Raw genomic sequence first — 22,915 nt, forward strand, 5'->3', positions numbered from 1 at the left:
TGAGCATTCATGTAATGGGACGAGGAGTCATTTTTACGATGTGATCGTTGCTTCACTCTAATCTATCAAACAAGAACCCATCCTGACCCAACGCATCGTCTTTTTCAACGACGAATGTAGACGTCCCAGTGTACGAAGCGTATCCCTCAACTCGGGCTCGCACTACTGGGAACGCACCCTGCATCCCAACTACTTCGTGTAGACTGCCCACGAAGCCTCCCCGGCCTCCTAGCGAGTTGGAGAGTAAAGAATGGTACGTGATTGACTCGTCTTTTGTCAACTCACCTCTAGCCTGCGCCAAAGCGATTCTGGCCGCTACACCACTGCCAGTCGGGGAGCGATCCACCTGCTGGTCTGAGAAGAAGCACAGTCCCGTCTCAGCTCTCGTCGACTGTGCGATTGGCACGCCGGCATCTTTGTCGGCGACGATGATGGAGTAGAGGAAACCGAGGTCGTTGTGGTCTGGGTGTGAAAAGAGGTGCTTCATCTCAGAATTCTCGTTGATCGCCGCCTTGAGATTTCGAGTGGCTACGTTCATAGCGTCTATGTCGACGGGACTCGAGAGGCCGTCCGGAAAACCTAGTTCGGCGGCTGTGATGAAGCAGTAGAAGGCGCCGCCGTAGCTGAAGTCGGCGGTGACGTGGTGGCGGCCGCAGAGCTCGGGCCAGCGGTATGGAGCTTTGAGGAATACTTTGATGTTGATACCGGTTGTGAAGGATGGGACGGAGATGTGCGAGACTGGTCGGGTTGGGTCTGAGGCAGTGCCGTTTGAGTTGGTAGGGACTGTGACGTGGACGAGGCCGCATGGTGCGTGTAACGTCAAGGAGGCAGTCTTTGTCTCTGCATCGAATGCGACTTTATCTCTATTGGAAAACACTGCCTTATCATGTGTATCCAGCAAAACCCGTCCCAGAGCAATAGTAGCATGGCCGCACATGGTAGAATACCCACTGTTCGTAGCGAAGAGGACACCTATATGTGCATTTCCCGAGGCAGTCTGTTCGGTATTCTGGCGTAAGATGGCGCCATACATGTCTGAATGTCCTCTAGGCTCTAGAAGCAGCTGGCGACGGATATGGTCATGTGAATGTTTCGCCTCTGCGCGCTGCTCCAAGAGCGTTCCTGTAAGGTCTGGGTAACCTGAGATGACGATCCGGGTGGGCTCGCCGGTTGTGTGCAGGTCCACGCAGGTGATGGCATCATGCTGGCTTGTGAAGGATCTGGCTATGTCCATGGTGCTTGATGGCGGTCGGGTGTGATGGAGTTTCTGGTGATTTGTGTCTGGGAGGTTAGAGATGAAGTGGGTAATGAGATGAGGGCTTTCTCCTTCTTCCAACTTGCTTGATGCTCCTACCTCTTCATAGTGGAGGGCGGCACATTGTGCTGATACGTGTGCATCGTCCACGCCCTCTCGGAGCCATACATTATCACTACATGCTGTTCGGCATTTGTTGCGATGCTCGGCTTCGTGAGCCGATGTGAAAGTGGAAGGTGTTGGAGAGAAGAGCGTGGGCCCGTGGGGAGGAAAATTGCTTCTCAGGCATTGGGCAGCTGCAGCGACACGCTAGCTAATGTCCGTAACAGGCCGCCCAGTGCTCTTTTGACTTTGCCCGTCGTCCGCTTCAAGTCCATCCAAATCTTTTGTTAGGGAGCTGGCTGGCAGCAGCCTGGAGCTCGAAGCACCTGGGCCACCACCGGCAGGAAGGGCTCGTGCAACAATCTTGTACCAGTCCGCGTCCGTCGTGCCGTTGTTGGCACTCACAGCAAGCGACCACAGTGAGGTCCTTGGCACTGGGTAAGCTTGCACGCTCAGGCTGATCAGTTCTCCACGAATGGCCCAGAAAAGGTCGGTGTTTTGGTACTCGTTGGCGACCACGATGTCTCCGGCTGGTGTTACGATCTCGGCTTCGAGGACATTGTTCGCACCTTGACCTGTGATGGGAAAATCAATCAGCATGACTGCAAGCAGTGGTTGGGAAAGGGGTCCTGGACATATCGTACGACCCAGTGAGGTATCCATGACCACCTCCGCTGAGCCATCCGACCAAACCAACAGTGCTGTCGGTCCCTCCCCCAACTACATGATCGTGCTCAGCAGCCGCCTCGAAGGCCTCGCGATCCTGCACGCCAGCACCAAAAGTCATAGCTGCTCGGGAAGCTGTGTCATTGTCCGGACGTCCTTCAGGCTGCCAATTCCGCGAGAACTCCATGCTCTTCAGACAATGCGTCCAAATCGACAAGCTGTCCGGCTGCGCACTTCTCCCATGACCAGTATTCTTGACGTTGAGCCTGAACTTCACACCGGCTTGGACGTGGCTTGTGGTAGTCACATTGATGACATAGGCAGGGTAGTGATCATCTGCATGACAACCGCGTCGTCCTGCGAAGGGTTCACCTAGGAAGCTCGTGCCGTTTGCGTGGAGAGGGAGACATCCTAGGTATGCGTCTGGAGTGTCAAGACTCACTGGGTCGGCTGCGTGGAAAGCTGAGGAAGTAAATTGCGATAGTACTTCTTGGCATGCCGTTGAGTTGTAGGTTGTGTTGTTCTGAAAGCACACTGCTGCTGGAGGAACCGCGCGGATCAGGCGGCCCTCGACTGTGGGAATCTTCATGGTCTGCCTTTGGATGTCCAGGAGGACCAGGGCACTGCACACTGGTCTTTTGTACCTGCACCATCGACAGGATCCGGCCCAATGCGTCGCCTTGACATCAGCGCCGTCGTATGGAGACCTTGCATCCGTTGCCTACAGCGGATCATCATCTCCCAGACCGAGTTCTTCGATCACGATTAGGACCAATAGACGTTACATATATCGTCCAGGCACTGATTTCCCACTTTTACCAGCAGGAGCGTCTGGATCCTGCTTCGTACCGAGATGCAGTCTCTGCATCCTACCAACGGTATCCATGCAGTGTACCTGCGTTAGGATGGACTTTCCCACCAGACCTGCCATCATTTGTGCACGAAGTGCGACACTAGTACTGAACGAAATCATACTACAGTATTACACCACGAGACGCGAGCTTCGTACTCGCTTTTACCTCGTAGTCGGCAAAGGACGGTACGTGGACGGTTGTTCAGGCTGTAAGACTAAGGGGACGTGGTGACGACTATGGGATAGTGTTTCTATCAGACTGCAGTAGCCGTAACTGTCCAACGACACTCAAACATATGCAGTATGACCTCGATCAGAGCTTAGTGACAGCTTCTTAGCATCTTCTGAAGTCTCGTTTGAAAATGCTATAGAATGTAAAGTCAAAAGTGAATTTACATATGTCGACGCTTAGTAATCTTGATGTTAGAGAATACAGGAGCGGAGCTCGGAGGTTTCACCAGGTGTCACCAACAATCCGACTGACATATGTCACATGCGATTCGCGGCTCACTCATTGTCATAGCCATCTGTCAGTCATGATGCCTTGGCAACCTCTCGGGTCCCCCTGCTCCATGGCGCCTCGATCAGTGAGAGCTGTTTCTAGCAAGGCCAGTATCGCGCCCACGCGCCGACGAGTCATCAATACAGCCGCTCACGGGGCTCCCTGCTGTATTCTGGGTGGCGGTATGAGAGGTCCGCTATCGTAAGGGCGGGGCCTCTTGCAGAACGCATAACGCTTTATCTACAGTTCCAGACCAAACCATCCTGCAGGATGCACACCGCATGCATGAAGCTGTACGCGTCGAGGTACGCGTCTAACCTCTTCAAGGCACAGGTCCTGGAAGCTCGGCATATTTGACATAGCATTCGTGCCACATACCTGCATCAACTCATCAAGTTCCTGATTCACCTGTGGAGAATGGCATCGGTATGCTGAGATGCGGCGGATTGCCACTGACTTGTGCAGATCCTACTGGACCCAGCATGGCGATGCGACGCGAGCATGGAGGCATTGAGATGAGACAAGCCCAGCGACAATTCATGTTCGTTTCTTACAACGAGCACAGAGGACAGCGCAATGGTCGCAGCAGGGCCTTGAATCGGCACGTTCAGCGCAACTCTCGGCAGGCCACAGTGTCGCACAGAGACATCCCGTTGCGATATCAGCTGCGCTTCAGGGCTTCTGATTGGGATATGCCATACGTTCCTAGTGCTTCAGCTGAGGTCCAGCGGAACCCGGCCCCATCGTCAGAGAGTGAAAGCAGCAACGAAGGAACAATAGGCTCCCCGCCAAGTCGATCTCTATCGCGCTGGAACGATCCGAGAGAGGCTGGACATGTGCAGTTCTACCATGATGTGGTCTCCGGTCAGCTGGGTGGAGCCGTCACCAGCGCTTTTTGGGAGCAGCATGTGCTTCAGAGACTGCAGCAAGCGCCGGTGATCAAGCAAGCCTTGGTTGCCTTGAGCCTCGCCTACAGAGAGATTTGCGTTGCTGGTCAACTGCACCCACCTTGCAGCGCTTTGACCCCGACGCGAGCGTCCCAAGCCACGGGCAATGCTATATCGGGCTTGCGATCATACCTGCAAATTGAGCAACAACCACCTCTTGATGTGGTCCTGACTTGCGCTGTGCTTCTTTTTGCGTTGGAGAAGACGCGAGGAGACCGCGAGACTTCCTTGTTCCACCTGGACAATGCTATCGCCGTGTTCAAGTCTTGGACCGAAAGACTAAAGCGAAAGACCCCTCCGCCACAATACAAGATGTTGCGATCGGTGATACTACTACTTGACGGAAACGCTTGTATTGAAGATGAGGCCAGAGCGCCTCTGGTCGAGGTCGAATTCTCTGGGCCCTTTATTGACGCGCATGAGCTCCGTTTCAACAATATTCAAGATATGCGAGACGACTTTAAGATACGAGTCTGCCACCCACTCACCAGGCTCTTGGTACGATGCCACGATGGCGCAGTCACGGCCTTGCAGGATTGTCCGCACGATGTGCTGCAGGAGAAGGTCAGACTCCAGAACGAGCTTGTGAGATGGCGAGCGGCTGTTGACTACTTTGTCTGGGATCGATCTTCCATCAGGCAACCAAGATGCGAGCCGATCTGGAGCAAATCAGAAGAGATCAGCATCTTGACTGTGGAGATGCATTATCTTGTCGTTAAGTGCTCTCTGTCAGATGTGGTCGTTGCATATCCGGACCATGCGAATGCCTGGAATCAACACTCCTGTGAAATATTGGCAAAGGGAGAAAGAGTGCTGGAATTGCTGCAGCGGAGACACGGCCCGTTCCAACTTCAACCAGATGGACGACAACGAGCGATGATCATCACTTATGCGCAGTCTCTGCCGTTGTTCGCGCAACGAACGACTCTTCTCGACGCCCGCTCGAGAGCAATGCGCCTGTATGCAGACCTGGAGCCATACACTCGCGTCGTTGCGATATGTCCTGGTTTGAGAGCTACCGAGCGCTTTCGTGAAGACCATACAGGTGTGCCTAGGTTCTCGTCGACAGCTGCATTGCTCCTGACCTTGGGCTCACGCTCGTGAGATGACAACGACTGCGGTTCGTGGTCGAAGTGATCAGGAACATCCTCTTTCCAGATACGAGGCAAGACACCACCGCCGGACACACTGGCTCTAGATCCACTGGCAAAGCAACGGTGAGGTCTCACGACAACATGCCAGCGTTTCGAGGTTGCATATAGCTCAGCAGGGGGCGAGCTGTCTTTGATAGTCTCGAGCTACAACACGTGCAGCCGGTATCCTCTCGGCCAAGCAAGCATGTCGTTGAGCTACACGCTGGGCAGTCAATGCAATGGCGTTGCGTCTGCAAGGCGAATGGCCTTCCGATACGCTCATTGGACCATCACCAAATGGATTGTGCTCATCGTCATATGCCTGCTTGCTTTTCGACAGCTGTGCAGTGCATCACAGCACAGCGCACAGCACGTTCCCGGAACCAGACGTGTCAGTTCCCACAAACTTGTTGACCAGTCCGTGTCGCTCACCGATCACCTCGCAAAGCAAAGAAATATGCGCTGGCACAATGAGTTCCCAGTCAGCCAACATGCAGATCAGCATGCAAGCCCATCTGTGGCGAGTAGTGTTCACGGCGACCGGACTCTCAGCGCCGCAAGCAATCATGTCCAGTTCATGCAACCGGCATTCACAAACGCTCCACCGCGAGCATCATACCATCGACACATGGTCATCTGTCGGGGACATATCGGATGTCTTTGCGCATAAAGGTCTAGACAGAGATTTGACGCCCAGCTGCTCTACCAATCCGAAGGCCCGGAAACACGTCGTTCAACCTTATTCGATCTCGGCACGTGGAATGGGCGACACGAACGCCGAGCCTTGGCAGCGGGAAACGTTGATGCGATCGGCACTCCTGAACTCTGATTCGACATCTTGTGCATTTTCTTGACACGCCATTGACAATTCCATCATATACAGGACGCGCGAAATCCCGCCACTGGTGTGAGAACGACACCACCTCCGTTGCGACATCGGAATGCGCAAGACAATGCAGCTGGCGTGTGCTACCACAGGCGACAAGTGTTCCAAAAGTAGGACAGCAGCACGCGCGCCGTGTCTGTCAGGACCACGTGTGGGGACTTATGCCCAGCGTTTCATGAACCACAGCTGAGGTCTTGACCTACGCGATCAGGAACAGCTTGTGGCGATCGACCAATCACCCGCCTGTGTCCTGCACTAGCGCTCACATCTTCTCGGCAGGCTTATGCAACTTCACGTCCCAAAAGTTGAAGAATTTCTCATGTGGCTGTGTATAGTCCTCGCTACTGGGCAGGCCTTACTGAGATCAAGGTCAAGCTGCCGCCGCCGCGCTGGAGCTTGAAACGCAGGATCCATCATGCAGTATCGAAGTTCAGCTTCGGGAAACACCCATTGTTCAACGCCACTATGGTACAGACTGACACCATTCTCGCACCAAGCGTAGCCAAAATTGTTTCTTGGAACAGGCGTTCGAGGCCAACAAACCATAACGACCGGCCGCGTCTCCCAGATTACCCCTGTTGTGGCGAAGTACTCTGGGCGCTCTTTGTCCAGGAGGCTTCGTCTTGGCTGTGACGGTCCTTTGCCTATCTTTGTGCGAAGAGCAAATCAGCTCGCCACGCGTTCCGCCTTGTCGCTTTGTTCCCTTCTCATCATCACACCTTGGCTTAACCCTAGACGCTTGGGCGACTCGATCTTCCTTTCCCACTTTTCATACCTTTACCCTGCAAGCTTACCTTTTCAGCCACCTGTTGCACTCACGAGAATCGTCGCTTTGGTCGACTGTCACTCTTTTGCAGGCTTCTGCACCACGATCTTTACCTACGCAGTCGCTCTTTCCCTGGCTTGATCGTCAGCAGACTCGCTCCTTCTACACGCACATATCGACCAACGCTTCGACCAACGCTTTGACAGCGAAACGCGCAAACAAAAAGATGAAGTATTCTATGAAGTTCGTCGCTTCGGCGACTGCTCTACTCTCCACCGCTCAGGGTTATCAAACATCTCAATTCGTTGTCTACACACCTGGCGGTGACGACCAAGTGGTTGAGCGTGCGGATGCGATCACCAATCCAGGACAGCTTAGGTAAGTTGCAACTGTCGAAGAGACTCGCCGGTCCTTGTGACGACATTTAGTGCCATGAATATCTCTCTCAGTGTGCTGACATTTCAACATAGTGGCCACGTTCATCAAGTCTTCGGCGCGAGCAACTTCGGCCCTGAGCTCAGCTACGAGGCCCTGCAGAAATCCTCATGCACGACCATCTCCAGTGCGTCTGGCGATAGCGTCTTCCATGACAAGAGCTCTTACTGGCACCCTGCCGGCTTCATGGAGTCTAGCAACGGGACCGGATACGTTCGCGTGCCCACCAACGGCCACAAAATCTACTACCGCGACGTGGGCAACGCTGCAGACTTGAAGGCCGATCCTTTCGAATTTCCAGCAGGCTTCCGTATGATCGCTGGCGACATGACCATGCGTGCTGCAAACAGCGATGTTTTGCATCAGACGATTACGGAATGGATCTGCCATGGAAATGGCCAAAACAAGGGCGACAAGGGTGGCATGCCTTCAGGCTTTACTGACTGCGCTTCCTACCCTGGACTCAATGCCGCCATTCACTTCCCTCACTGCTGGAATGGCAAGGATTTCGACCAGTCCAAACCTAGTGCTCATGTCTCCTATCCTGAAGGGGATGTTCAGGGCGGTCCATGCCCATCATCCCACCCACACCGTCTCCCGCACATCTTTATGGAGAACCAGTTCGATATTCACAGCGTTGTTGACCAAGTCAAGCCCGGTACGTTCGTCTTGTCGCAGGGCGACTCCACTGGGTTCGGCTTTCACGCCGACTTCTTCAATGGCTGGGATTCTGGCGCCATCCCTGATCTCTTCGACAACTGCCCACAAGGCGAATGGGGCAATACCGACATCGGGACCTGCGCAGCTTTCAAGGCGGGCTCAGCCAAGGGCGCGGCCTGCAAGCTGAAGAGCTCATTCGATGAGAATGTCAACACGCCAGGCGATGCCCTTCCAGGATGCAACCCCATTGTCTCCACCAACCCAGCACCAAAGATGGCTGTGGCCGCTCTCGGCATGGCGACCACGGACTGCTCCGCTGCTGGGGGTAGCAGCAGCTCCAGCTCTGGTGGTTCCAGCAACGGTGCCAGCTCTGGCGGTTCCAGCAACGGTTCCAGCAACGGTTCCAGCTCTGGCGGTTCTGGGTACAATGGCGACGACGATGATACCAGCTCCAGCAGCACCGCGGCAGCACCACCTGCATACAACGTTCCATCGTCATCATCTTCATCGACCACATTGGCCGTTGCATACACACCTTCGCCGGTGATCCAAATCGAGACCGAAGGCGCCAACAACTACGTGTACGAGACCGTCTACAAGACTGTCTACGCCCGCGAGGCAGCCCCAACGCCAGCGCGCCATGGCCATCACGCTCAGCATTTGAGGCGTCATGCTAAGAAGCACGTTTAAACGTGCGACGAAACTCGTATCAACTTCTTTTCGAGATGTCATCTATGATTAAGATTGGTGTAACAGCACATATACTATGAAGAGTAGAATTGGTTAGGTAGCGTTCGGAGTTCAACGGACAATAGGACGATTATACAGACACGACTTCTTGAGGATGACCTATGTGCTACGTGCTACGAGAAGACAAGTGGATGGGTGAATATGCTTTTGTTTCCGATGTGTATACTTTTTGGATAGCTTGGTGATGAATAACATACCAGTGGGTGGTCTTCTGGTGTCTGAATCGTGTCATTGTACAGTGTCGTCTGTGGTATGCGTGGTCGTTTACCCATCGTAGGTTCGATCTTGTGGTTGGCCTCATTTCGAGCAAGAGGTGTGGTATCACCCATGCTTGAGGACGCTGAGTTTATGGGGTCGATGAGGTACCGACGACTCAGCATGTGGAGTCGCCACTCGGAATTACCACCAGAAATCTCAAGCATGTCAAGCCGCGTGCCATTGGAAATATCGCAGTCTAGAGACAGCTATATGGCTCGTCGTCGGCGTCCCATGACTTTAGCTTGCACGTACCATAGTAGCACTAGCTGCCTCAGGCTTTCACATTGTCCGAAAGTGAAGATGACTGCAATGCTTATGTTCACCTAATGTAGCTATGAGGCGAGTGTTCTGCATTGTATACACATGTACCGTGATCCACACCTCGACTTGCACCCCTTGTATACAGCCATCAACCCTGCCCAAACCCACCAGGCTGCTGCTGTGCCAGCTGATCCCAGAACTGCCAGTCAACATTACCATCCACCCCATGCACGAAAGAGTCATTGGCGTATCCCCAAGCGGGATTAGCGTCCAGCCAGTTCTCGATAGGTATATCCTGCCATGCCAACATCGGATCGAAAACACTCTGTGCTTGCTGCTGTATCGGTGGTTCAGTGTTCTGTCGCGAAGCCTCCCTCTTTCCAAACACCTCTTTCAGCTTTGTGATAAATACTGGATCAGGAGTTGACGTTGCCTCTCTCGATCGCGCTTCGTCCCAAGAGCGGAGCGTCAGTCGACCCAGAGCTACGTCGATCGATCGTCGATTGGAGAGGAGTTCGGGGTGGGAATTGTAGCATTCTTCCACCTTTCCCCAGAGCGTCGCACGATCGATGGCGGGTTCTTCTCTGCGAGCTTCATTGATGATCCAGATTAGTGGATCCCACTGGAAGAACTGCTTCATGTGCCAGTGGAATCGTAACATTGCTTGGTTCTGGTGAACAGCTATGCTGGAGAGGAGTACTTGACGAGCAAGAGTCCAGAGCTCCTTTTTCTCTTCCAGACTCGCCTCGTCAGCGCGTGCTTTGGGCAGCTTGATTCGCAGGCGAGCAGAGTTGATGGCAGCTCTTGCCATTGCTATCGTCAGACAGTGTACCGGGTTGGAGATGTCACAGTAGCGGATATACTCCTCCTCCATTGTGTTTTCCAGCTCTTGCAGAGCTTCGAAAATTGCAGGCGTCTCCTTCGCCTCCCACAATTTGGCCCAATTCCCTAGCGCGGGACGAAGTTTCTGATGGAATCTGCCGATTTCTGTACGTGCTAAGCAGAATATCATGTCGGTTGCACCTTTCTTGGCGATGGGACGAATTTCCATACCAGGCCATATATCCTTGTCATTGATGTTCAGCGGCTGCTTGGTGTCCCAAGTATCTGCGGCAATAGCAATACCAGTGCCCGAAAGGTGGCCAGACAGCCCGTCAAGTGGTAAGAGCTGCCAAAAGACCCTTCGTCGCATTTGTACATCGAAAGGGTTCAGACCAAGCTCTTCCCCATCTCTATGAAGCCCCATTCGTTGTGCTATGCGTACTGCAATGCCTGTGAGGATCCAGAAAGTGTGCGGATCGTACTGGTTGCGGACAGAGAGCAGGAGTAGCATGTATGCCTGTAATACTGCAAGCTCAGTGGTTCGGAGGAATTGCACAGCTACCAATGCCTGTTTGGCTGCATCATGATACCGTCTCCGAAGGGAAATCCACGTCTGGCCGAACAGGGCCTCGCAGTCGTGCTCTGACGTAGACACGATTGCGAAGTGATATAGTGCAAACAGCAGACACTCATTGACCTTGGACATACTGCTTGGGTTTGCTGCTGCTCGTTGAACAAGTGCGAGGGTCGTTGGTACGTGGACAAGCTTGATGATAGGGTCAATATTGCGCACATACAGGTCCCACAGTTTCATGGCCACATCGTAGGTGGGGTGCAAGTCAATGAGACTCTGCTTTGTTGTTGTCGGTCCAAAGAAGGCGGCGGATACAGGATCAATAGGTCCAGCACTGGGTGGTGTAGAATCTTGCTGATCATCGACATCATCCTCATCCGAAGAAGGGTGGAGGTCTTCTCCAAGATTCCGCCAGATGTTGCTGTCAATGTACCGTGTCTTCCCGAGGCCCTTGAGCAAAGTGCCTCCAGATTTCCATGCAAGCGATGATGCCAACGGGCCTCCGCCAGGTGCAAAGACGCCGGCTACTGCAGTCTTGTCGAAGTCTGTGGCGACGGGCGACTCTTTATCTTCCGTTGGTAGAAGGTTATGCTTCCTCAGCAACTCCTCATAGCGCTGGACGCGATCCTGAAGGTCCTCATCTGGCTGACGCTTACGTTTTCTCGCAGCAGGTTCTTGGTAATAACAGTCATTTACCAGTTTGGCTTTCCGCCAAGTCGTGCAGGGTGGACCCGTCTTGTCACACTTGACCTTCCTCTTCGCGCACGTAACGCAGGTGAATGGCATGAGAGAGACAGCATGACTGCCGGTCTGCTGGCTTGACGCTGACAGTATGCGCGCTGGGGCAATTGGGACGAGTCTTGATGGCTGCTGTCGGGAGGACGATCTTGGCGTGTCCATGTCATCGGTATTCTTGAACAATCAAATGGTGAGACAGCGACCGAGGACCGGGGTGGAATTTCGTGTGGAATCTGGGGACTCCTGCGCCGGATCTCCCGACGTCTAGAAACTGATCGTGCGGTAAAAGCCGAAATCGCTACTACTAATGCGCCTGTTTTCGAAGAATACGAAATACACCACATCGCGCCTTGAATCGGCCATTCTTCATCCCATACCGCACGCTTATAGGCATGATACCATCGTGATACAGTACCTCCATACCGCCTCACGACGGATGTATATAAACCACCAACCTAGCATCACCACCCTCATCACTTGTCGGCACCATCATAGTAAAACTCTCATACCTCATCACCCTCCCACCAACACCAGCAACAAACCTCTCACTCCACCTCTTATCCGTCCAGAAACTCCCCGGACACTCCTGCGCCGCAGCCTTCACAAGCTCCATCGAACTTCTCCCTTGCTCGAGCTCATCGTCATCAAAACGGTCGTTCTCATAGTCGACATCCACGTCAGGTCGCCAGAGGTACTCTGGGTATTCGTGGTCGTTGATGCCGCAGGTTGAGAAGACGAAGCAGAGTAACAAGACACAAGCGTCGTCTTCCCAGCCGGCTTCGCACATCTGATCAAGGTCAGATGTGCCTGCGCTCACGGCTAGGCCGTTGAGGAAGTCCGCGGCGTGTTTAGGACCTTCGTCGGTCGCGGAGGCCAAGATTGATACAAGTCCTTGTATAGTCACCAACATGGGCCCACTTGCATTGGACGAGGGTGTCAAGGTAAGAAGAGTCCGCAGATAGTTCCTGAGACCCCCGGTAACATGCTCCAATATCCGCATCTGTCCGTCTCGATAAATCTTGGCCTGTTGTTGTTTCTTGTTGGTCGGCGGGTTCTGCGGCGTGCTGGCTTGGAGCTTTGCAAGTTTGGGCAGGAGAGATGTTACTATCATTCTCGTGATCGGCGCCCGATATTGCCGTCCGGCGCTATTAGGAGCTGTGAGGTAGAAGAGCGGGCGCTCCACGAAGGAGAATGATAAGCCGCGCTCGTGGCGTAGCATATAGATCATGAGCTCGAGCAAAGGCTCCGGAAGGCGATCGAATACAGCTTCAGGTCTTTCGGGGTCATGGACGGGCTGTTGCAGCCCAAATGTGGCCTTTTCACTGCTCCATTCGCCATCCTTGTCGTCTCGCCTCTCCTCGAAGTAGCCTGGCTGGATTTTGCGAAGCTCTTTTTGCAATTCTTCGGGAGGTGCCTTGAGGGTTAGGAGGACTTTGTCGTGCGGGTTGTCTTCAAGGCAGAATCCATAGCCCAGAAGGAGTTCGTCGTTACTTTTGGGACCGTAGTTGTTGAACACCTCACCACCGGCTTTGGCACCAGACCTGAGACTCAGACTAAAGCGTGCAGGATCAAAAGCCCAATCTACCATTGCATCGTGGGCGTGGTTTGGGATGTCGATGACTGGAAAGAGCACAGGGAAATCGAGCTCTTCTGCAGAAGTGCGCGTCATGTCGAGGAGCACGGTTTGTGTACGACCGTCTGGCGTCGACTTGTACGCCGCCCAGTATTTGGTGTCAACAGAATGCAGTGCGCGTGAGGAGAAGGAACGTGAGGTGTACATAGTGATTGACCATCTGTAGAGATCCCTGGGTGATGTAAGAAATCGAACGCATGACTTACCTCTGCAACTTGACTCACCATGTGTATGGCTCAATGTCGACGTTCGCTTGCTGAAGCATGTTGATGCCAGCGACATAGTGGATTTTGTGGACCTCTCTGCGGGCCTTGAGAGTGTGCAGGACATCGGTGTCCTCGAGCCAGCCAAGATCCTGCGAGTCGAACCAGAAGGGCGTGCTATGCTCATGGTCGGGACGTGGCAGACTGTCCAGATAGGGCTGCCAGAAAGAAGTGTCGCGATGCGCATACTGGTACATCAAGTAGAAGTAGCCGATGGCCTCGACGGGCAAGCCGCGTTGCTTGAAGACGGGGAAGACATCGTCGACCAGGGCGTTGAGACTGGACAGCGCCAGTGAGTGCGGGACGGTGCATATGCGTGCGTGCGGAGCGAGATCCGTTGCAGCGCGACAATGCACGCCGGCTTCGTCGCTGTGCTCGAGACGTGTTTCGGGATTGAGGTAACCGCCATTCTGGTGTAGCCAGAGCTTAAGCGCCTCCAACCGCTCTGGAGGGGCCATTGTAGACTGCGGTGGGAGTCTGGGTGGGTGGCTCGGTGCTATAGTCGCTGGCGCCGTGGCATGACCAGCAGATGTCGTCGGCGAAAGACACGATCGAGGATCGAGGATGGTGGAGGGAACAAGAGTCGCAGCCTGCAGGGGAGATGGCCGGACGTGTGGATGTTGCGGCACAATACCTACGGTAACCTACCAGTAGAGGTAATGTCAATCCTGCCACACCTCCGCTAAACTTAGGCCTGCTCCATCAAGTATCGACGAATGTCGCCTAGGCAACAGTTGACTTTCATTGGGCTGTGCACGACGTGCGACTGTGCACCACGCGCAACAAACTCTGATCGCATTTTGCAGCCAGTGAGAGACATGAAGTATCACCACCTCAGCCGGTTTGCGACAGCATGTCTCGAACATGAGACAGCAACGCAACTCCGTGAGCTGAAGTAGTAAAGGGCTGCCATGTCTTGCAGCATGGCAGGCTCAACATGCCGCCATGCCACGCTCGAGCACTGCAGAAATGACGGCCGAACAGGAATCAAGGATCAAGATCGTCTTCGGCGCCATGACCTTTGGCAAAGAAGGTATCGGTCGTTAAGGACATCCTACCGTCTGCTGGAACTACTAACAGCAAACGTAGGCGCCGAACAATCAAGAGTCCACGATTCGAGCACTGCCCACTCCATGTTGGACGTCTTCCAGAAACACGGTCACACAGAGGTGGACACCTCCAGACAGTACGGCGATGGAGCCTCAGAAGAGATGCTGCATGATCTGCGCTGGCAGGAAAGAGGCCTCGAAGTCTCCACAAAGATGTGTCCGACTGGCGCTCCACAGCTCGGACCTGAAGGCTGGGATAAGATCCTACACCACACGCCAGAAGCCATACACTATCAGCTTCCAGTACTGGCATTGGGGTGCCCGTGTTGAGACTGTCCCACGCTGTGTAGTGAGCGGTCGCGACGTATATCCACGCTACAGCAGGTTTGGTTTCGTGGCCGCAAAGCTGGTCTTTGGCAAGGCACGATGCTCAAGTAACGATGGTCCTTCTACGGTGATTTCCAGGCACACTGTATTTGAGTTGAAGCTGCTGCAGGTGCGCGCAATGTGATGTATGCTGCTGCTATCTTGTACAGTGCTTCGACAGCTTGGAAGGTCTGACGATGCAAAACGCAAAAATTCAGTCTCGGCTGGCTGAAGAATTGGAGTGTCGTATGCTGCCTTGCTGAGGCATGGATAAGGATCTCAAGGCAATCTAATGGGTGACGCTGTTCATCTGATGCTCGAGACGACAGGTGAGTATAACCTGGAATCAGCAGTATGTATGGTAATTCTGCTGAAATCCAAAGCTCCGAGGTATATTGCATCGACAGTCTGGAGAATGTCTCAAACTTTATATCGAAGCTTGAGCGCGGCTAGTGATCGACCGATCCGGCTACCGATCGCATCCTTTGGCGCCTCCACTGCTTCTTTATGCCACATCCAGAAGTTCTGCGACCACTTGATGCGGCGCACGAGCTTGTTTCTGGACGAATTCGGAAGGTCATCATGTAGCTCCCTGTCTGTTCTCGCCGCTATGTCAGCTTGATGCAGGCCGCAGCACATCAATGGCGTTGACGACCTCAACGATGGCAAGCACGTGGAATCCTTGATCGTTGCAGATCCCCAGCAAGATCAGCAAGAACGCCTACTCTGACGGTGCAGTATAGGGAGGATATGAGCGGGCGTCACAACGATCGTTCATTCACTGCACGTTCTTGCTTCCGCCATCGCACTTCCCGCCCAGCGATGATCAGCATCAGCATGGCACGCATGGCCAGAAGATACTCTTCTCGGAGCAAACCTTACCTCGAGCATGCAAGCCACGCTGGAGGCACGTTGCCTAACGTGGAAAAGCACAAGCTTACTCTGCTAGAAACGTGCGGCTGGTCCAGCCATACACCCATAGAAGCAATAACGGCCACTTCTAGCCTGCGCTGCTCGGCACTTGCCTCGAAGGAGAGACACCAACCGCCGATTCCAGGTACCGGCACGTCTAAAGCTGCCGTCTCGCGGTGTTACTGATTTCACCTCCCACGCTTCGTGCTGCCCCTGTAGTAAGTATAAAGCCATCGCACTGCCTCTCACGTATTCCACCCAGCACAACAAATCAGCTTCGTCTCACCGACAGCACTCGTTAGCACCCAAATCCCCCAACATGAAGGGTTTCCTCTCCGCTGTGGCCTTTGCAGGCCTTGCAGCTGCTCAGCAGATGAACATCGCCGCCATCAACGACGCACCACTACCAGCTACCACCGTTGCCCCAGTCGGTGCAGCCGGGCAGTCCAGCATCGCATACAACACCGCCGCTGCCGCCACTTCCATCTCAGCAGAGGCTCAACCTGCCTCGGCGCCCAGCAGCTCCAACAAGGTCAGGCGAGGAGACTGCTCGCCACAGCCAGCTGGCTCTTACCCACAGGTCAAACCAGATACCGCAGAGGCCTTCGTGAACTACCCGCCGTTCCACGCCTTGGCCAACAGTCAGGGACCGCCCTTTCCATATTTCGAAAAGTTTAGGGATCTGAACGGCTCCACCCAGCAGAGCTCCTACCTTACGTACATGATTCTGAAGCAGTACGACGTGAACCAATGTGCCAGGCTTTGCGACAACGCCGATTTGTGCACGAGCTTCAATATTTATGTTGAGCGTGATCCGTAAGTGTTGGCGAGCGCTGTTCTTGGGCACTTTGCGATTGTCGTTCTGACAGACTCTTTCAGAACCCTCGACCCAGGCCCAGCCTGCCCCAACCCACCATCTACCACGAACATCAAGTGCGTTCTTTGGGGCTCCAGTATCAACCGCCAGACCGCAACTAATACCGGCCAATACCGCCAGGACTTCCACGGTATGACTGCTCCCCCCTCGTTCAAGTCTTCCATAACTAACGCTCGACAGTCGTCATCGCCGCCTCCAACGGCTACGACAAGACTTTCTTTGCTCGCCCCTCCAGCGTCGACACCTTTACCCTCGGCCAAAACATCACCGGCAAAGCCATAACTCTCGCCGGAAGCAAATCCCTCGGCTCCGAGTTCTTCGCCGGCCCATACGACCCAACTCTCTGCGGATACTACGCCACCGCTCAGACTTCTGCCAACAGGCAGGACGCTCAGGCCAAGGGCCTGAAGAGCTACCAGGCTTGCAACAGCTTCAACGCATATGCCGTGTACAGGGCTGGGCTTGCGTGGGGTACTTACTGCTCGCTGTGAGTAAATTCTAGGGAGTACATAAGTTGCGGCGGAGCTAGCAGTGTCTCAAAATTGCTTACTTGTCTTATACACACGACAACGCGCACGACAGCAGGCCCCTATAGGGTCGTGCTGAGAGACTGCTAGCTCTGTTGCGGTTCTATTGCTCTGCGCTTTCTCGTGAATACTATGTACTGACTCCCTAATCTTTTAGGTACAACTTCAATGTGGATGCTAGCTACGCTGCGTCTGCGGATAGCAGCTCGAATGGGGTTTCGTACACTGTTGGAAGCAGCTGGATTTACTCGTTGAGCCAGCAGAATTCGGGGAAGTTATAGAGTGAGTGAGTTGAGTATGGGATTGAGAGCTTTTACTTGTTGATAGACGGTATTGTTATAAGCGTGTGTAGCGTAGAGAAGACCTATAGAATTTAAGCGAGAGATCATTCAGTAGCAGATCATCCAGCTTTAGCTCACGTCGTAACCATTGGTGCGGCCAATCTTGATGACTCGTCTCATGCTCTTTGCTACAATTGTTCCCCAAGCTTACGCAACTTGCGCATCGCTCAAGCCTTCCTCGCCACAGTCTCGTTGCTGGCAGGCCCCACAAGGTTCGTCCGGAAGGACTGCGTTGACTCAGCAAATGTAATCAAATCCACGCGATCGTAGAGATCAACATGGCCAGCTCCAGGCACCCGGATGATCTCCTTTGGCTCTGCGGCACGGGCATACGCATCTTCACTAAACTCCCTCGAATGTGCCTGATCTCCAGTGACGAACAGCACAGGGCGCGGCGAAATGGTGTCGATGTCACTGAACGGGTAAAAGTTCATGAAACGCGTATTGCTCGAAGTAATCCGATGCGAGGTGGCATTCGGTTGGGCGCCAGGAGGTGTGACTCTTCCAAACGAGGTGCGGTAGTAGTCTTGGAACTCGACATCGACCGCAGTCGACTCGGATGTGATCTCATTGGCAGCGCCGTCGCTATAGAGAGCTTGGCCACCTTCGGCCTCGATCCAGCGCTGCTCAGCGGCATTCGCAATGAGTTGTTTGCGTTGAGCCAGATCCTGGGAGTGTCTCAGACCGTTGCGAGTGACGGCACCCATGCTATACATCGACGCCGTCGCCAAAGCCGCAATACGTGAATCGATCTTTGCGGCGCTGACAAGGAAGCCGCCGCCGCCACAGATGCCCATACCGCCGATTTGCCTGCGGTTGATGTAACTTTGGGTGCCTAGGAAATCGACCGCGGCGCTGTAGCCCTCAGCATATGAATCCGGAGCTACGAGCTGCCGTGGTTCGCCTTCGCTCCCGCCCCAGTGTCGATAATCGATGGCGACGGTGACGAATCCCTATTCGGCCAGCTTCTGGGCATAGAGATTGGCACTCTGCTCCTTGACTGCGCCCATGGTGGGACTGACGATGATGGCCGGATGGCTGGTATTATAGTTGACGAAGTCTGGAAGGAAGAGATTGGCGGCTGCGGCGGTGGTGTCGTATTGCGATGGGAATGAAATTGGCCAAAGAGTGACGTTGTCGCTTTGATAGAAATTGTCGGCGCCGTAAGACGAATTCTGTGCTGCGGTGAGCATCTTGTGGGAGATTGTCGTCCCGAGGACCGCCAGGCTAGTCGTGAAGGATCTCATGGTGCTTGCTTGGCCTTGATGGGTTGCTTGTGGTTAGAGGGAGAAGGGAAAAGGAAAAAAAAGCACCTCTGCCTTCTTGTATGGACACTCGGAACCATCCCCTGGCTTTGCACTGCCTTGATATTGGTCATCGGATGCAGTTCTATCGCCGCCGGACACGACTGCCTCTTTGAATAGATGTTCGCGGATCACGTCCGGTTTTGTTGGCAGCAACGATAAGAGCAGACCCGCTTGAGCATGTACTCTTTTGATTATACAATTTTTGCCACGCGCAGTCCACACTTCAATGAGCCGATGGAGTCCAGTTTGTGCCCACAGGATCAAGAGATGGATGAGTGATCGGAGCCAAGAATGTGGACTCTGTCCAACTTCTCTAGCGCGGTGAGACCACCCTGACTTCTCCCAGCGGCAGCGGTCTTCACTGGGCACCGCGCGACCGTAATCACCTGCAAAGATCGTGCCAGTCACGCTGTACATCCGACTCACAACTTTTGTGTCGGGACCTGCGTGCGAAATAGCGGCATCTCAGATCCAAAGCACGCGGCTCGTCGGCTCTTGGCGAGATCAACTCCTCCTATCGTGTTCTGCGCTCTCCACGTTGCGTCAAAGACTCAGTCAGTATGACGACGTCTCTCGGTCATGCTGCGTTGATGCGACTCACAGAGTCGAAAGTCTTCAAAATCCAGACTTTCAGTGGAAGCAGATACGTTCATAAGTGTCCGCGTCCGCGTCCGCACCCGCATCCGCACAAATTAGTGCCCTTGGCAGGCGCTATGCGGCAAGTGAATGATCCGCAGCAGCCGTGTCATCAAAATGAGAAGGTGGAAGTCAGCGAGAGTGTAGCCTTTATAATGAGCGAAATCTTCTTCGAGATCTTGGAGAGGTGAGTCCATCTAGAACGAGTGGTTGCTTTTTAATGGTATGGTGCGTGTTCGCGGGCTCATCTCACCGTCCTGGAAAGACTCGGCTTCATGTCAGTATATGCCAACAAGGATTTAGCAATCAGGACGACTGCTTTGGGCGGCCACTTGACCCTGCCCGGTTTCATGGTGCCTTTGGGGACATCAGTCAACCTGCCCTGTGGCTCGAAACATATATGAGCGCGAGCTTGAAAGTTGTCGTGATATTCTACAGCGATGCATTGAGCTTCCAGTGCAAACTTAGCGCCAAGATGCTGCACTTCCACTGGAGCGAAGCTGGAATTCGATCGTGTGGCTTATATCATTGTGTTCAGAACCATATCGTTAAGAAAGGTCAATGTCTGATCAGCGGCCTCGTGATGGCGACTCGGTCGTGGATTGTGACACCTGGGAATGTAAGTCAAGCAACTCGAAGCTATGAGCCATAGGATTTTGGGATTTCTAGCAAGCTGCCTAGGATTGCTTGCACCTACACGGCAGCAGGATGAGGTAACTGGTAAGCCACAGCATCAAGTCTTGAGGAAGATCGTCTGCATTTCCAAAAACTCTTGCTTCCTCCTTCGTACTCGTACACTTGATCCCCTACGGCGGAAGCTTCGTCGACGTGGGACTAGCCAGTCTGAGTTCTTCGATCCTTTCCTGCAGAAAGAAGTGTGTTAGCCATTGTCGAACCACAAGGGGCAGTAAACGTGTGGAGAGGTCTGGACGCGCGCCGTATTTCATGCCTCGAACCTTCTCACAACATACCGAATTTCGATCATGAGCTCCCTGGCCGCTCGATGGAGTCTGGCTTTCTAGACCTCTACACCTCCATCCTCGTCCGAGGCAATTGGTGATTCGATGGAGTCGTCGAGCGCGCAGACACCTTCCTGGGTGCCGAAGACGCGGAACTTGTTGCCGTAGACACGCCAGAAGTCACTGCCGAAGCGTGGCATACCGCCTGGTATGGTCAAGTCCTGTTTGGTGAAGCGATGCTTGAGGTCGGTTGGGTCATACTCGAACAGATCGTCCTTGGAGGTCGGTTCCAGGGTGGGGTCTCCGACTCGCTTCCATTGTGCGCCAGGGACAGATGGCGTGAAGCCACCGGCCTCTGAAGCGTCGACGTTTCCGTTTGCCTTCTGCTCCTTTTGAAGCTCAAACAGCGCATTGCCGGTAAGCTTCATGTTTGCCACGCCGTTGGTGATATCTGTGGGCGCTGCCGAATTGCGCCTGTCCTCAACGTCGATGTATGTGCCTTCACGTTCCAGCTTGGCAGACAATCTGACAGCTACCTGAGCAGTCAGAAAGCTGTCAAAGCCAGCTTCGTGAAATGCATCCATGGTGTTGTACTTGGTGTGTTGCTTGTCGGTATCGAGAATTGGAGTGGTCTGGGCGCTGAGCTGTTCGGCGATCTGTTCCAAAGAGCTGATCGGGCTGATATCACCGCAGTTGTGAGTGGTCATGTATTTCGTATCAACGACCACGGGCCAGAGCTTGTGAAGTGCTCGCTGGAACTCCTCCACTGTGTCCGGCAGTTCACCGATGAAAGTGCGGTAGATGTAGACCATATCCAGGAAGCAGTTGTGACCAACGATCACTTTCGGGTTGCCACGCAAGATTCCCTGTGCTCGATTGAACTGCGCTTTGTAGTCGTCCATATCCGCAAAGATAGGCTCTCCGGTGACGCTGTCTTTAGCGCATTCGCGCAGATCAAGATTGCTGATATTGCTACCATGTAGAGCCTCAATGATCCACCTGAATCCTTTCTGCCGACCAATGCGTTCTTCGAGCTCGCGTCGGCGATCGGCAGCGATCCTGTCCTCGCGTTCTTTGTTAAAGCGCACGATCTGGATGAAGCCTACATCAAAGATTGTTAGCTTTACTCGAACAGTACCTGCGATCGGTTAAGCGAAGGGGCTAGACGCTGCAGTGAAGCAATAGCGCATGTCTCCAACACTTGGCCTCCATCGAAGGCACTGCCCGTTCCCCGGTACTCCATTTACGTACCTTTCTTGCTGACGGTGACAAGCTCCGGGAACTCTGCGCGGACGAGCTGGTGGACTAGGCGCTTCTCGAAGCGTGACAGCTCTTCGGCTTGACGTTGTCCATCCTTAACGGTGTCGTAGCCGACAGGAGCGATGTTGAGGTAAGCAGGCGTATCCATGTTGCGTGATTTGACCCAAGCATTGATCTCGCCTCTGACCCTCTCGAGAAAGGCCAGTGACTCGGTCTCGGTTGGCTTGATATGGATGTCGGCCATACTGGTCTTGTCTTGACGCATTGCGAATTTCTCACGGGCCACCTTCGCCTCTGCACGTGAGAGGTATGGAACACCCATTGTGAAGGGTCGTCCGATGTCGAAGTTCACGCCAAGCAAGAACTCGGCGGCTCCGGACTGGAAGGAGAAGATGCGTTCGACATCAAGGCCGCGCTCGCTGATGACAGGTGAGAGGTCGAAGTTGTATGGTTTGAGGGTGTATTTGCCATCGTGCACATTCTGGTCCACGCAGGTGATGCCAATTTGCAATATCTGATAGCGCTCTGCTGCTTCCTTGATCTCAAGATAGCGCTGCTGAATGGTCGGCTTGCCGGAGTCTTTGCCCCATGAGCCCTTGGAAGGCACGCCGGAGAGCTCAAGGTCAATGGCGACAAAGTGCGCTTCGGAGATGTCGGTGATGATGTCCAGCAGTAGTGGATAGAAGCTGACCTTGTCGACGTCCATCTTGGTGGTGGTTATTGGGCTGCTCAATTTAGCAATGTTTGTTGTGGGATCAGAAGAGGATGTGCGAGTGCAGGTGGCAAGTGTTGTCAAGTTCCAATTTGAGATGAGCCGGCGAAGCCAGCCGAGGGCGGACGAGGAAAGAGAGACTGCAGGTGATGATGGTGATGCTGAAGAGGCGGAAGCGTACGATCTCGAGCAAACTCGCACCTGCCGCCGCTGTCTCGGGTGTGCGCGTGAGAGGGGCGCGTGTGTGAGAGAGTGAATGAAACTACTTCTCGCTGTGATGCATACAGCTATCCTGGGAAGGCCACAGGTTGATGGCGTGGCGGCAACAGCCCGCGCAGCAACAGTGTGCATGCAAATAATGAGCGTGTCGTTCTGTTTGCACACCACATGCAGCAAACGGTAGCAGACCGAGCAGATGAGGAGGTGATGTGAAGGTGCAGGGCAATCTTGAATGATGACAAGATT

At 53.9% G+C, this 22,915-nt stretch overlaps 11 protein-coding genes across 11 annotated transcripts; 4 read left to right on the top strand and 7 right to left on the bottom strand.

Annotated features, from left to right (window-relative positions):
- Nucleotides 1-52: 52 nt before the first annotated feature.
- On the bottom strand, nt 53-1,234 carry CLAFUR5_06126 (Trans-L-3-hydroxyproline dehydratase; the record flags this gene model as incomplete). Its single annotated transcript, XM_047905274.1, has 1 exon — nt 53-1,234. The coding sequence occupies one exon, from the start codon at nt 1,232-1,234 to the stop codon at nt 53-55; it is 1,182 nt and encodes a 393-aa protein (XP_047761701.1).
- A 330-nt stretch (nt 1,235-1,564) lies between these two features.
- On the bottom strand, nt 1,565-2,612 carry CLAFUR5_06127 (FAD-linked oxidoreductase ZEB1; the record flags this gene model as incomplete). The annotated part of the gene is made up of 2 exons (XM_047905275.1): nt 1,565-1,932; nt 2,027-2,612. The coding sequence occupies 2 exons, from the start codon at nt 2,610-2,612 to the stop codon at nt 1,565-1,567; spliced, it is 954 nt and encodes a 317-aa protein (XP_047761582.1).
- A 1,248-nt stretch (nt 2,613-3,860) lies between these two features.
- On the top strand, nt 3,861-5,429 carry CLAFUR5_06128 (uncharacterized protein; the record flags this gene model as incomplete). The annotated part of the gene is made up of 1 exon (XM_047905276.1): nt 3,861-5,429. The coding sequence occupies one exon, from the start codon at nt 3,861-3,863 to the stop codon at nt 5,427-5,429; it is 1,569 nt and encodes a 522-aa protein (XP_047761965.1).
- Nucleotides 5,430-7,336: 1,907 nt separating this feature from the next.
- CLAFUR5_06129 (uncharacterized protein) lies at nt 7,337-8,895 on the top strand (the record flags this gene model as incomplete). The annotated part of the gene is made up of 2 exons (XM_047905277.1): nt 7,337-7,488; nt 7,581-8,895. 2 exons carry the CDS (start codon nt 7,337-7,339, stop codon nt 8,893-8,895), a joined length of 1,467 nt encoding a protein of 488 aa, XP_047761599.1.
- Nucleotides 8,896-9,622: 727 nt separating this feature from the next.
- CLAFUR5_06130 (Transcription factor vrtR1) lies at nt 9,623-11,770 on the bottom strand (the record flags this gene model as incomplete). The annotated part of the gene is made up of 1 exon (XM_047905278.1): nt 9,623-11,770. The coding sequence occupies one exon, from the start codon at nt 11,768-11,770 to the stop codon at nt 9,623-9,625; it is 2,148 nt and encodes a 715-aa protein (XP_047761644.1).
- A 265-nt stretch (nt 11,771-12,035) lies between these two features.
- CLAFUR5_06131 (Ribosomal lysine N-methyltransferase set10) lies at nt 12,036-13,962 on the bottom strand (the record flags this gene model as incomplete). Its single annotated transcript, XM_047905279.1, has 2 exons — nt 12,036-13,413; nt 13,466-13,962. The coding sequence occupies 2 exons, from the start codon at nt 13,960-13,962 to the stop codon at nt 12,036-12,038; spliced, it is 1,875 nt and encodes a 624-aa protein (XP_047761843.1).
- A 487-nt stretch (nt 13,963-14,449) lies between these two features.
- CLAFUR5_06132 (Aldo-keto reductase) lies at nt 14,450-14,883 on the top strand (the record flags this gene model as incomplete). The annotated part of the gene is made up of 2 exons (XM_047905280.1): nt 14,450-14,537; nt 14,594-14,883. The coding sequence occupies 2 exons, from the start codon at nt 14,450-14,452 to the stop codon at nt 14,881-14,883; spliced, it is 378 nt and encodes a 125-aa protein (XP_047761645.1).
- Nucleotides 14,884-16,150: 1,267 nt separating this feature from the next.
- CLAFUR5_06133 (uncharacterized protein) lies at nt 16,151-17,199 on the top strand (the record flags this gene model as incomplete). Its single annotated transcript, XM_047905281.1, has 3 exons — nt 16,151-16,647; nt 16,711-16,838; nt 16,889-17,199. The coding sequence occupies 3 exons, from the start codon at nt 16,151-16,153 to the stop codon at nt 17,197-17,199; spliced, it is 936 nt and encodes a 311-aa protein (XP_047761646.1).
- Nucleotides 17,200-17,743: 544 nt separating this feature from the next.
- CLAFUR5_06134 (uncharacterized protein) lies at nt 17,744-18,373 on the bottom strand (the record flags this gene model as incomplete). The annotated part of the gene is made up of 1 exon (XM_047905282.1): nt 17,744-18,373. The coding sequence occupies one exon, from the start codon at nt 18,371-18,373 to the stop codon at nt 17,744-17,746; it is 630 nt and encodes a 209-aa protein (XP_047761641.1).
- A 156-nt stretch (nt 18,374-18,529) lies between these two features.
- On the bottom strand, nt 18,530-18,769 carry CLAFUR5_06135 (uncharacterized protein; the record flags this gene model as incomplete). Its single annotated transcript, XM_047905283.1, has 1 exon — nt 18,530-18,769. The coding sequence occupies one exon, from the start codon at nt 18,767-18,769 to the stop codon at nt 18,530-18,532; it is 240 nt and encodes a 79-aa protein (XP_047761642.1).
- A 1,768-nt stretch (nt 18,770-20,537) lies between these two features.
- Nucleotides 20,538-22,801, bottom strand: CLAFUR5_06136 (Poly(A)-specific ribonuclease PARN; the record flags this gene model as incomplete). The annotated part of the gene is made up of 2 exons (XM_047905284.1): nt 20,538-21,580; nt 21,730-22,801. The coding sequence occupies 2 exons, from the start codon at nt 22,799-22,801 to the stop codon at nt 20,538-20,540; spliced, it is 2,115 nt and encodes a 704-aa protein (XP_047761643.1).
- Nucleotides 22,802-22,915: the final 114 nt, after the last annotated feature.

This window comes from Fulvia fulva, chromosome 5 (genome assembly GCF_020509005.1).
Source record: "Fulvia fulva chromosome 5, complete sequence".
In the NCBI taxonomy this organism is placed as follows: domain Eukaryota; kingdom Fungi; phylum Ascomycota; class Dothideomycetes; order Mycosphaerellales; family Mycosphaerellaceae; genus Fulvia; species Fulvia fulva.